Source organism: Lagenorhynchus albirostris, chromosome X, assembly GCF_949774975.1.
Source record: "Lagenorhynchus albirostris chromosome X, mLagAlb1.1, whole genome shotgun sequence".
Classification (NCBI taxonomy): Eukaryota; Metazoa; Chordata; class Mammalia; order Artiodactyla; family Delphinidae; genus Lagenorhynchus; species Lagenorhynchus albirostris.
The window spans coordinates 95,899,235-95,913,657 of NC_083116.1; the positions used below are offsets into that span (position 1 = coordinate 95,899,235).

Consider the following 14,423-nt stretch of genomic DNA (forward strand, 5'->3'; position numbering starts at 1 on the left):
TACTCAGCTTTCACCACAGAAGATAGCTTATGAATTTTTTATTTTATGAAAATAATATTTTAAATCAAGTTTCCTGAGTACAACAAAGAAAGTAATATTAAGCATTATAATGATCACATATATCAAGATGATAAAATTGAAATGCCAACACTGGCGTTTTCTTTATATAAAAGTTAATTCTTAAAACTACTTCATAAACAAGGTACCAACCTCAGTAGCAAGTAGACAGAAAGATTCCCTTTAAATATGAGAAAAAGGTGCAGGACTCAAAATATTATAAAATATTCCAAAGCATGGACTTTCAGACTCTCGTTTTATTTTTAAATATCTTTGGAATTACTTTGAATCAGGTACTATATATGGCCAGCAGTACTTTAAAACCAATGTAAAGAATGGAGTATTTGACTTTACCGTTGATTGAAGACTGCATTCTTGATGAGACATTGCAGCATCGGATTAGCTGTGACACTACTGAGTATAATTTGCCTAATTCAGCATACTGATACTTGATTGGAGGACCTGGACCTTCATCTAAAGACACAAGCATAAAGGTAGCAGGTACACTCAATTTCAGAAGCTGTGTCTTCTCCGCCACACCTACAATAAAGAAGGGAGAAGCAAGAAGAGAGGGGAAGAATTATATGAGAGGAAAGAACTGGGACGGAAGGGCTTCATAATAAAATATTTTTCTACAACTTTTATGATCAGAAGATCACTTTTACTTAGCATTCAGAGTATTATTTAATCAGAACCAAAAATCTACTGAGTTAGTATAACTGGATTTAAGTACTGAAATGGTTAAACGGTGACTATGACATTCCAATCCTACTGGGCATAAGGAAGAGAAACACCTTCTATGGCCTGGGGAGTCTCGGGAACTGCCTAGTCTGCAATCCTCATCATTAGGTGAATGACGAAAACTGAGAAATAAGAATTCTTTTATGAACTGCCTTTCTTCCTCAGCCAAGCTTCTTGACGCCTAAACTTGTTCCCTCTACTTTCTCGTCTTCCCAGTCCTCAACCCATGCCTATTTGGCTTCTGCCCCCTTTTCTGGTTTAAAGCTAAGGAATAGTTCTCAAACCATAACCATTTCCTTTCTTGGGTTCCTGTCTTATTTTCCTTCTACCTCTTCTTCTTATTTGTGAGTCCTCCTTCCTGTCTTCAAAAGTGATGGTCCTCAAAGTTCCCACGTCAGGCTATCTTCTCACACCATATGCCTTCCCTGGACGATCAAACCCACTCTAATGGCTTCAAGTTCCAGCTATTTTCATTCAGCTGATCCCAAAATATTTCCAGACAAATAGATCACCGCTCTACTGGACATCTCTATTTGGGTGTCACAAAGACTCAAATTCCCTGTCCACGTTCTTCCTCCTGTGTTTCCCCTCTAAGTACATGGCACTACTTCCTGCTCAGTTTGTCAAGTTGGAATCCTGGGCATCATTCTTAACATCTCTTCCGTGTTCCCCTTCCCTGAATATCCAATCACCAAATCCTACTGTCCTTATCTCCAATAAAAAGCACCAGGATCTGACTACTTGTATCCCGCTCACTGCCAGTTCCTCAGTATAAGCCACAATGATTTTCTATCTATAAATTACTTTAACAATCTCTGGTCTTACTCCCCAATAATCCATTCCACACTGCAGCCTGGATCTTTCTAGAAGCCATGTCTATTCAAAACTCTACAATGGCTCATCAATGCTCTCAGGATAAAGTCCAGAATCTCTCACAAGGCTTGACAGAATAGCACAATTAGAAAATTCTGCTCACCACTCCTGCCATCCCCGTATTACATCAATTCTAGTCAGACTGAATAACTTTCATTTCCTCCAATGAGCCATGCTGAGTTTATTCCAAGTCTCTGCACCTGCTGTTCACTCTGGATGGAAAAACTCAACCGACCAATTCCCACATCTTCCCCACTAAGTCCCCCACACTCCCCCTATGATGTACTTCCATAGCACTTTGTATTTTCCCCATTATAGCCACAAACATATTTTATGGCAAGTACCTTTTAATTTGCTTCTATACTCCATTAGAAAATAGGTGTCTTATTTATTGCCATGTTCCAAGAAGTATAATAAATACAGGTCCGTCCACAAATCCCTTATCTGAAATCCTGAGATTCAAACAGCTCTTAACATCAATATAAACAAAGTTCATTCATAAACTTGCTGTGAAAATCTGGCCTGAACTGACAAGAGGCTATGCACAGTCTTCAATCATCCCCTCTCAGTGTGAATATTCACGTGTATGATTACAAAGTGCTGTGTCAGACCCTGCTCTAGGGATGTTACATAATTCAGGGCATATGGGCTATTTTACCTTTCTTAAAACCAAACAGTCTGAACCACAAAGCATATCTATCTGGTCCTAAGGATTTCGTATTAAAGTTTATAGACCCATGTTTGCTTTTAGCAGGGAAATTTTAATTAGATTAGATTATGGACCGACGATGCATGTTTTCTGAACAGGGAATACCTAAAAAGGGAGTTGAACAGAGTGAGATTTTTATAAATACCTAAGATTTGGCATTTCTAAGTGTGAAATACAGATTCCCCTTATGCTTGTTTGCGTAAATATTCTTTTCAACTACAAATATGCAAGCATCTCCAGTATGGGAAGGTAAGGGAAAAGACGACAAACGCAAAGTAGAATGTTGCTTATGTTAAAAGGGCCATGGATCAACTGGCGATTGGTAAGTTCATGCACAAAAAACCTGGAATGACAGGGATGTTTGGGTTTAGAACTTAACATAAATAACAGGTAATTTAAGTGAATATTTATATTATCCCCGATTTTAATTTAGTTTACGTCAACAAAAACTTACGTACAGACTAAGTCCTTTACCCAAACTTGGTGAGTATTACACATCCATCTGGGACCTTTTGAAAATGTGGATTCCTTGTGTTAGCTCTGAGAATTCTTATTCAGTTGGTTTGGGATGGGGCCTAGGCATCAGTATTTAAGAAAAAAAAAGGTCTAGCACCACTACTTTAGGAGATAAAAATATGATTAAGATACAGATTTTGACCTGTGTCTGGTGCAGAGATAAGACACATGCATAAATAATGATAAAGTACAAGGTGAAAAGTGCAGTGTAAAAAAAAAGTTTCAAATAAAATTCACAATAGGTTTTATGGAACACTGTTTCTATTTTAGACCAGGTTATATTTCATCATGTGACTTACATGACTTCATTACTTAATACATTAAAAGAGAATTATGAAAACTTAAATTCTTACCTAAATTGGCATACATTACAAACAGGTTGAAATACTGCTGTAAATGACGCCCATGCTCTGAAACTTCTCTTCTCAGTAGATTTAGTACTGCTCTTAGTAAGTGATCACTCAGGCTTAAGTTGTCATAAGCCTGTAAAGGATAAAACATTGGTTGTTTTTCAGCAACAAGGTGCAGGTACGATATAATTCTCTTTGCATGAAAAAGGGACATGCACATATACATGTTAAATATAGGCAGAAATTTCTGGAAGGACTGATCACACAAGAAATGATTAAAAAGGGTTGCTTTTTAGGAAAGGGGATGAAGATCCAATGTAGATTTCATTATAGAGGCTTCATACTGTTCTAAGCTTTAACAAATGGAAGTCCATTTAAATTTATATACAATTTATGTAACAGTTAAGTGTATAACTAAGCCACTGAATGTAACTGAATTAACAGAAAATTCCGCTATGTTTTAAAGAGCCAATAGTCACTATTCACTGCTGGGAAGTACTTTTAATGGAACTCATATAAACATTGAGTTATCGGACTATCTGGTTATTACGTGCTCATGCATGTTTGTTAGGTAAATATATCAAACAGATGCACATATATTTGTGACTTCAACTTCCAGGAAACAGAACTTATTTCTGTTAACTGGGCAATTACCTGACTAGAAGGTCCTGGAGATGCAAAAGGTGAAGGACATGGCCCATCTTGCAAGGAAAAATGTGCAATAAAAACTATAAGTTTTGCAAATGCACCTCTCACTTCTGCACTAGGGCACTCCAGAAGGTATTCAGAGAAGCGATTTGAAACATTAAAAAGGACATTGTGAGCAAACCAAAAACGTACATTCTTGCTGTGACGAAGGAGAATACATAATGCATCATACCTAAGACAAAACCAAACAAAAATCTATGAATATCGATTCAGTAACATGTTTCCTATAGTATAGGGATGGGTCTCTAGGAACCAAACCAAAAAAAAAAAAAATCAAAGAACTTCTTTTACTACTGGAGGGAGAGAACCAGCAATGGTAGCTTCTAGTACTAATATTAAAAAGATAAATACTATGACTTGGTCTATTCTCACAGAGTGACAAAATAAATAGACGAAAACTTATACAGTCCTCTACAAATCCATGACCAAACTCTTCCTAGGTTCAATGACAAAACAATAATCCCCATTCCCTTAACATCTTACTACTAGAATAGTAAGTAAATATTGTTAAATCGAGGTATTATAATGGCCTCTAAATTTATACAATTAGAAACTTAAACTCATTTTAAGTTTCTACCTTTTTAATCTATGGCTGAATTTAATCTAGGGAAGCTAAAATGTTAATATTTTTGTGATTAGATAGCTTAGACTTTTAAGTATCACCCTGTAATGTTTTGTACAGAGATGTCAAAAATATGACACAAGGTAACAGAAGCAGAAGCCAACTTCTGAATAATAAAAGGTGGTATTTAATCTCAGTATTTTTTAAAATTTATTTTTTATACAGGTTCTTATTAGTTATCTATTTTATACATATTAATGTATATATGTCAATCCCAATCTCCCAATTCATCCCACCACGCAGTAATTATTTAAATATGATTTCTCTCACTATCGCTACCAAGATTTTTTAAATTCTGCATTCCAAATCTGAAATGAAAGTATCATGGCTTGGAAAAAATAAAGCAGTATATTAAAGAACCAAACTAAATGCCAGTAATAACAGGAATGAAAATTCAAAGCAATGATACCAATCACTGGCAGAGCCACGGACTACTTTCTTGGTGTGAAATCCTGTGGTAAAGAGGAACCTAGCAGCAAGCTGAATACTAATCATAGTGATTTCTTCTGCTTCAGGCAACAGGTGATCTTGCCCTAAAAATAAAATGTAGATTAAAAAATAGTCAAACAAATTTCTGTGCTCAAACCCCATTTTCATTTTCAAAAAACAAATCTGCATTATCAACAATTTTCCAAGTACTATGTTAAAACCCCTGGGCTACTTATGAAATAATTCTTAGTAGTTCAGTAAAGCACCCTTCAACTAATGCTTGAGTAAAAAAACCAAACTGTTGTAGCAAACAAAAGCTCCTCTGTCTCTAAATGGCAAGACAATATATACCACTCAAAGGTAACAGTCATCTGAAACATGACTTTAGAACAACCAAAAAGAAAGAAAACAAACATGTTGATGCCTGCTAAGAAACCCTGCAAGTAAAAGAAGAGGTATGCTTTCTTACTAAGAAGCTAAATTCTTGATACTTACCTGGAGGAGGATTTAAGTAAACACCATTACATGTAAGCAGTTTTTTCATAAACTGAAAATATTCCATACTGTACTGCATTCGGTTATGCATGAACTGCACATTCTGTTTCCGCACACTTCTCTCAATGGCTGATGGCATAATAATCTGATGCGGTCTTGTGGTGATAGCAAGCTCTGATATATACCTTATCAACTCATCACCTTGGTCTATTGTGTCCAATCGTTCATAAAAAAGTATATAAGCATTCCACCACCTTTTCTGGCGCCTGTATGACATGCGCTTCATCATGTGATCAAATACTTCTCCCATGTACTCTCCACCAAAACACTGGTTTTTCATTTCTTCATCGTCATCCATTTTACATTCAGTTACATCTCCATCATCAAATTTATACCAGCGATTTCTCTCGCCATCTCCTCCGTTCCTTTGAATGATGTAAGAGTAGTAATGTCCCCCGCTCGCCTGACCACTGTGTACAAGCACCCCCACAAGTCTGTATTTCGTGCTTCCTGCTGGCTCACTGTCAGACTGCTCATTCTGTTGTATCAACTGACTCTCTGGGTTTACGTTATCTCCTTCCAGCTTTGCAACACCGGCAACTGTGTAAGGTTCCATGTCCAGTTCGCGAGGAAATTCAAAATAATCATTAAACTTGATTGCACATTCTCTTTCCCAGTCATAGTCGAATCGTTTTAGTTGGATAGCGAGAACAGGAGGTAATTTTTTAATAAGCAAGCGCTTTACGGTATCAACCTAAAATGAACAGAGCAAATTACTAGATGTTCTCTTATAATCCACTGCAAAAAACCCACAAAATTTAAAACTCTACTATTAAATTCTCAGGATTAATCTGAAATTTTAAGTATAAACAAATACATGATAATGAACATAATCAGAGCATTTCTGTCAGTTGATATTTTTAAAATGTTCACTAAAACTAATACGAAGTAGCTGATGCCTTTTGCTACAACTTGCAAAAATTAGTGATATAGACATTATTCGCTGTCTGATTTCTATATTGGAAGTGCTATCTAACCATTATTACTTGTTTGATATTTACTGTTATTTTAATGAAGTTTGTTGTGAGCAAACTACAGAAATATAATAGTAGCAGCTAATATTTATTGGGCAATTAGGTACCAAGTTATATGATGCTAAGTGCTGTCCAAGTAGTAACATGTTTAATCCTCCCAACGCTCCCAACCCTGAAACTTAAGGATGAGAATTAGGAGTAGTAAGAGATAACTTGCCTCAAGTCTTAGAGCTGTGAGCGGCAGGGAGTATGGCTTTACAGCTCATGATCTCAACCTCTAGATTTTAATACCTCTTTAAGTGGTATGTAACGTCAAAACAATACAGGTGACTTACAGGTGAGAGGGCTTGGGAGCCCAGAAAGATACACATTATTTACCATATGTATGCGTAAATTGTCTCTCCTAAAGAACTGTTAAATGCCCACAGGCAAAAACCAATCAAGTAAGTCTAAAAATCTGATCCAAGTGGTTTAAAAAACACAGGTGGTAGAAGAAATCTTTTGTGGCTAAAGTAATTAACGGTTTGGCTTCAGCAAACTTCTTGGTCTTGGGTAGCAACTCTGGACATGAGAGAAGTGTTTTCCTCTATGAGCTCTGTAGCTTCGAGGAGTTCAGGGCAGGTTGGTTGAATATGGATGAAAAGTGCCTGTGTAACTCAGACAAGAGACTGATATTAAGCTACTATGACCTCTAAAGTGATTCACTCTTATCTTTACCTGTTTTCCCTAGCCCTTCTGGCACTATTTTCTCTCAATTGCCTTTACCTGACAGACCTTTCTCTCAATCATCTTTACCTGACAGACCTTTAAGTCAGTTATCTTAACTACCTCTCTGTTACCACTATAACAAAGCAGGGTAGGGAATAAAGAGGGTGAATTTTGAGAACAAACAAAAACAACCATTCTTCCAAACCCATTAAATGTAATCATAATTATTTTAAACAGAACTGGGCAATTCATACCTTTTTATTGCATTTTTCACAATGATAAGCATTTGCACCTTCTAATAAATCTCCTTTGACATATTGTTCCAAAGAATCAAGAAGATTTTGGTGATTTCTAATGTCTACATTCAAAGTCGTAAAAGATTCTTCACACTCGTATCTAAAGATATTATTTAAGAAATGATCAGAGAATTTATTCCTTAGTTTTCTAAACATTTTATTTAGTTATGGACTCAATGAAAACTACTTTTGCAATTTTTATAACATAACACAAAACCCATTAAGTCATAAAATGTTACCAATAAATAAATGAGTTACCATTTATGGGTCACTTATCCTCCGCTGGGCATACATTAGGTTGTTTACACACTACATACAACAGGTGCTTTGTCTTCATGACAAATATTTCTCTATCACCATCTCCACGTCAGAAATGAGGGAAGTGGGATTCAGAATGTGAATTTGGTCAAGATTACTAGGTGAAATGGTGTTTTCAAGCTAGGTCTGTCTGGTTTCACAGCTCAATCTCTTTATAGTCTACCATGCTGCTTCCACCATCATCTGTTTAGATCTATTAATGAGCTGAATTTTTAAAGGTTTCTCCTCTTCTGTAATGGAAACCCTACTAAAGCACAAGTTTAAACACACAAATGAATACGAGATAAGCAATCTGAATAGGAGCCACAATCCCACCTTGTGGCAATTTTCTACCAAAGGAATTTTCAGATTTCTGGTGAGACATATTCATGCATTTAGAACATGGGATGTGAGGAATTCATTCTCAACCATTAAATTCACTCACTCAACAAATACACTGAGTGCCTACCATGTTTAAAGCCCTATGGGATAGTCAATGTTTAAGACAGTTCCTCATATTTAGGGCTTTTCAATTTAGTTAGGGGAAAAAGGTACACAAATAAAGGCATTTATAAGTGACATGAATGGAATATGAAGTATTAAGCAAACTGTTACTATAACTGGGGAACAGCCCATAGAAGAAAAAAGAGAAATTAGATTTTATGATTCCAGTTAAAAACTAGGACATTTGAAGCTGAGAAGTCAGCAAAGTTTTTCTGTAAAAGGCCAGATAGTAAATATTACAGGCTTTTTGGGGCCATGAGGTCCCTATGGCAACTACTCAACTCTGCTGTTATAGTGAAAGCGGTCAGACAGTAAGTAAAGGAGTGGGTATGTTCCAATAAAACTTTACAAAAACAGATGCAGGGCTGGATTTGACCTATGGTCCATAGTTTGTTAACCCCTGCTCTTGATAAGTAAATACCCTAAAACAGATTGTCTCAGGACCCTTTATGTAACCTTCCAGCATATAACAAGACTAATTTAGTTGTGGAATAGGTATTTGAACTTTAGGGATTTTACTTAAGATCATGCTCTCTGGACATTTTCACTTGGCAAAGGAAATCAATAATTTCCAAATAATTTTGAAAACTGTCTAAAACAAACCAAGAAAAACTGACCAGAACAGATGACCAGAAAATTTAATTTTTATCAGTAATTAAAAACAGGAGGTGAAAATAACAATTTTATTGTCCACCTAATGCACAAGGTCTTTCAAAAGGATCAAAAGTTGCCCAGTCTCAAGACAGGAATAAAGACACAGACCTACTAGAGAATGGACTTGAGGACACGGGGAGGCGGAAGGGTAAGCTGGGACGAAGTGAGAGTGGCATGGACATATATACACTACCAAATGTAAAACAGATAGCTAGTGGGAAGCAGCCGCATAGCACAGGGAGATCAGCTCCGTGCTTTGTGACCACCTAGGGGGGTGGGATAGGGAAGGTGGGAGGGAGACGCAAGAGGGAGGGGATATGGGGATATATGTATACGTATAGCTGATTTACTTTGTTATACAGCAGAAACTAACACACCATTGTAAAGCTATTATACTCCAATAAAGACATTAAAAAAAAAAAAGTTGCCCAGTCTATGCAAACAATTTTATGGCCTTATCCAGAAAGAGTAGTTTAGCATTTACATATAGTATTAGCACTCCCTCAATCATTTTCCCTGTGTTCAAAAATAAAGCACATACACACACAACCTATGACTGTATATAATGCTGTTTAGACTTGCAGAAGATACTATCCTACTGTGATTGTCTGGTGAGAAGGGATTTCAAACCAACATTAATTGACAACATACAAGAGAAGTTCCAAAGTAAAACTTCCATACAATAGGCATAAACGTGTATCTATCAGTAATGAACTTTAATAGTTATTTAACTATTTTCAATAAGAGCCTTTAATCAACTTCCCCTTTAAGAAAACCAAAAACCAAAAAAAACCGAAACCCAATTTGTTTAGTCAATTTTGCTATAAAGATTTTGTGTGGGAAACATACCTTAAAGACAATGACAGTAATCAATGCTATTTTCAAAAAGTCAGCATTTCATTTGTATAGGAAATAGTGCTCCATGCCTGTTATCTTCTAAACTTAACATATTTACAATATTGTAACTATTTTAATTCTAAGATAAAGGGCAAATTCATAAGTAATACCTGTAGCTATGCAAAATGCCATTTTATTTTCTTAGGCATGATCATACATAAGAACATGTAAGAGTATGAAATAGTAAGAGCTTAGGTGTAGTTAAAGGAACCAAATATTATTTGACAAAAACAAACAGACCCATAAAGTTCATGAGACTTTTCTGTACTCTTAAACTTCACTGTAATAAAATGAGAAAACAAACAAAACCCCCCCCACAGTAGTAAGGTATGCGCAATATGTAATTCATCCAGCCTCAGGTATTTAGTAATCGGTAGCGTACTTCACTTTTGTACATAACTAATAGTAAAAATAAACAGTACAACATACACTTTAAGTATGAAATTAGCACTTACCTATGTGGGCAGCCTTGGCAAATCTTCTGATCAGCAAAGGAACCTCCTAAAACTTTACTTAGCATAGCTGGGTGTCCTAAGGCTTTCAAAGCTTCATCTAAACTATCCACCAATGAATTAAAAAATTCTAAAGCATCATGTTGTTCACGAAGATTAACAGGCTCACCCCAAAGCCTAAGAAATGAATGGAGTAAAATATGTAATGTGCGACACTCCCAGAACAATATATACAATATATTTTTCAGGAAAAAAGCAATACAACCACAAATGACACCACAAAAACTGAGATTTTATTCCTCAACTACAGGAAGTAGAAAAAAACAAATGCCATTTATGTATCGATTGCTGTGGGGAAGAAAGTGAGATTCATAGTAAAAGTGGTACTTCAGTGGGGAAGAAATACCATGAAACTACTGGTGTGGCTGGATGCACAGTATAGCTCCAGGAAGGATGGTTTCTGTAGGTAATATAGTATAAGCATGCATTTTGAATCCAACTGAAGACGCTGTTAAAATTGGGTGGCTGATCTCACTCTTACGCAGATAATTACTACTTCATTTCTTTCATTTTGCTTAAATTTTGGGTTACAGATACAGTGCAAAGATAATATTTACTCTTAATTAAATTGACTTTTCCGATCGAAAAGAGAAAGGTTTGACTTGTTTTACAGTTCATCTCTTTTGAATAATCTGAGGATTTAAATTAGGTAAATCAATCCTGAGAAAAGAAAATATCAATTATGTGAATGATAAAATGAGAAGTGATACTAATAAAACCTAGGCACTGCTGGAAACTATGACATCTAATTTTGTATTTATAGCGTAATATACATTGAGAATATAAGTGAATTCATTCAAGCAACAGAGACGACAAATTTATTTTAAGTATGCAAGAGGAACTGTCTTTTAATAAATTCCTTTGTAACACTTTTACTATGTAGCAAATAATCTCACCCTAATTATATTTCAGCTGTTAAATTTGCATATAGCGAGTTAGAAATCAAATATATCACTTGTTAAAAGCTATTTTACAATGGAGAGATTTGTTAAGACACCAAGGGATCAAAGCTAACATCACCAATAATCAGATAAACTGATACCATGTGCCTCTGAATGCAATGAGAAGCATATAATAACATCACCTATGTAGTTTTCTTGCCAAAAAGTTTAACCTGAATCTAATCATGGGGAAATAATCATACAAATCAAGGAAGTACCATAAAGGTCATGACAAGTTAGGGAGATTATTTTAGAGAAGACTAAAGAGGTAACAACCAAATTCTTGTGATTCCTTCTAGGATACCAGTCTGGAATTGGAAAAAAAAAAAAAAAAAGAAAGAATATTTTGGGGAAATGGAAATACATATTGCTGAATATCAGGCGTTACTAAATATTAAATTTCATGCATGTGATAACTGTATTAAACATTACATAGGAAAATGTCCTTATTCTTAGAGGATACATTTTGAAGCATGCAGGGGAGTTAAAGTGTCATATTTGCAACTATCAACTCGTTTAGAAAAAACAAAAACCAAAACCCAAGTATACATATAAGCAAATATGGCAAAATGTTAACAATTGGTAAATCTGGGTAAAGAGTATATATCATAAAGGTGATTATTATACTACTTTACCTTTTCTGTTGGTTTGAAATTCTTCAATATAAAAAATCGGGGGTGGGAAATGTGGTTAACTAACCCACATATATATCTAGAGTATACTATGTATAGAGTATATTATGTGTCTAAAGTGTGGATAATCCAAAAGTGCTAGTCTAGACAAACTGCGAGCTCCACTAGCATAGGGAGTAATTAATTGAGAAGTCAAAAATGCAAGGGCATTATAAGATAAGCAATAACTATAACTGAATGACAAATTTTAAGACAAAAGCTCAAAAAGCTTGAGAGTAATCTGGAAGAGGAAGAACAGAAATGCTAAAAGCCTTATGGCAGAGACGAGACAAGCTAGAGAAAGAATGAGAACGGGAATAGTCAGAAAGGAAGATGAGAGGTGCTGAGAGGTGATGGGACCAAAAGAGCAAAAGCAGAGCTGGGAAGGAGGGTGGTGCATGCAAGCCAATAAGTATGGATTAAGTAGGGGGCCTAGTTAGAGGAATTTATACGGTGAGTCATTGTATTATAAAGCAGTGGTTTCAAAAGAAATCTAAGTAGTATCCTTGTAGGCAAAAGGGGAGCTGCTCTGATTGAAGCAGGGAAGGTGGACAAGAGCGGCAGTGTCAGGTGACCCTTTGCTTCCCCTGCTCTCAGCTGTCTGGGAGATACCTTGAAGGGATTCTAAGGAGTATTATTTAAGGGAATCTCCTGGTGGTCCAGTGGTTAGGACTCTGTGCTTTCACTGCAAAGGGCTCAGGTTCAATCCCTGGTTGGGGAACTAAGATCCCACAAGCGTGCAGTGTGGCCAAAAAACAGGAAAAAAAAAAAAAAAAGTAGTAGTATTTAAAAAACCCAATGCTATGAAGGATTATAGCATTCTCATACACAGTACAGATATGTGGTTGTGCTACAGTATTTTAGCACAGTGCACGACATGATAGGTGATGATAAAAAAAAACAAATGAAATAAATGAAGCCAGAGAAATAAGATCAAGACATAATCGAAGATTTTTAAAAAATTAACAACAACAAAACCCAATGTATTTATCGCACCTTTCCTATAAAATTGTACATTAGAATAGCCGAAGAGTTGCTATGGGGAAGCTTTCCTTTATAGATCTCCTCTAGCTAAAAAATGGAAGAATGATAAAATTAGAATGTTGCCATTTTGTAATCCTCATGAAATGCTGCATTTAGGCAATGATGATCAATGGCTGTTATAAGACAGAGACAGACAGACATTATGTACTTCTCACTGAGGTCATCGTTATCACCTATGAAGCAAGCCTTGTCTATCTGCTCCAAAAAAAAGAAAAATCACACCTGAATTTGATCAAGCCTCTAGATCTCACTACCTATTTATATGACATACAGGGGACTGAGGAAAACAGAAACCACCACAAGGATCCCATCAATAAAATCCAGATGGGAAAATTTACAGAGCTAACTACCTTTTTTATTCTCCCCAACAAATAACTACAAGGGTGAAAAAAGATTAGAAGAGACTAAAGAGTCATGTCAACATCTGCAGCATACGGACTTCACTTGGATCATGATTTCAAAAAATTTATAGTAAAAAAGTTATGAGGTAATTGGGTAAAATCAGACATTGACAAGGATATTAAGGAATTTTTATAAGACATGGTAATAGTATCATGGTCATGTTATAAAAAAGACGTTAGAGATACACACTGACACATTTATGGATGAAATTATGTATTTGCTTCAAAACAATCTAAAAAGTAGATGGCAGTGTAGATTAAATAAGATTGGCCATGAGTTGACAACTGTTGAAGTTGAGTGATGAATACATAAGAGTTTATACTCTTCTCCCTACTTATGTAAATATTAGAAGCTTTCAAAATAAAAAATTATTAACATCTGAAGAGACTAAAGAATGCTGCCTCTTACTATGACACTTTCTACCTCCTTTGGGGACAATGAGAAAACAAACCTAACTATGAAGTAAAGTTTGATTATTACTACTGCTTAAATACTAAACATAAAAGTGCCTTCCAGTATAGGTTTTATAAGTTTAATGTTAGTGTCATGAGATAGTCATAAAGGTTTAAGCAGTATCCCAATTACTATTCATCCATAGTTTACCTGAACTGTTTCCAAAATCCTCTGGGCACATAGTACTGTAGTCGAGAAGCAGCTAAATGACCAAAGATGACTTGAAGGTGTCTTAGAACACCAATATTGTACTCTTTCCTATCTTCTGTTTTACTTAATGCTGGTTTCTCTTCAAACTGTTGAGGGTATCCAAATACATCATCTCTGGGATCAACATTGCTCTAGAAACCAAAAGTTATCATTAATGAGCTAACCTAACTTCAAAGTATAGTAAAAATATGTTGAGACAAATGCTATACGATTAGTGAACAAATCACCTGTACTTCTATTTATTTCCAAAGCACTTAACTTTCAATTTATAAATTTTAGTTTACAGTATCAGTGTTTATA

At 35.5% G+C, this 14,423-nt stretch overlaps 1 protein-coding gene across 1 annotated transcript in view; it reads right to left on the minus strand.

The window, feature by feature from the left end:
• Positions 1 to 14,423, minus strand: part of USP9X (ubiquitin specific peptidase 9 X-linked) — a 126,223-nt gene that overhangs the window by 10,812 nt on the left and 100,988 nt on the right. The window contains exons 32-39 of the mRNA XM_060138817.1: positions 14,064 to 14,254; positions 10,346 to 10,519; positions 7,497 to 7,638; positions 5,501 to 6,254; positions 4,986 to 5,109; positions 3,901 to 4,126; positions 3,250 to 3,379; positions 412 to 597 (exon numbers count right to left, since the gene is read on the minus strand). Of these exons, the coding sequence (XP_059994800.1) occupies positions 412 to 597; positions 3,250 to 3,379; positions 3,901 to 4,126; positions 4,986 to 5,109; positions 5,501 to 6,254; positions 7,497 to 7,638; positions 10,346 to 10,519; positions 14,064 to 14,254 (1,927 nt within the window). The remainder of the gene's footprint in view (positions 1 to 411; positions 598 to 3,249; positions 3,380 to 3,900; positions 4,127 to 4,985; positions 5,110 to 5,500; positions 6,255 to 7,496; positions 7,639 to 10,345; positions 10,520 to 14,063; positions 14,255 to 14,423) is intronic.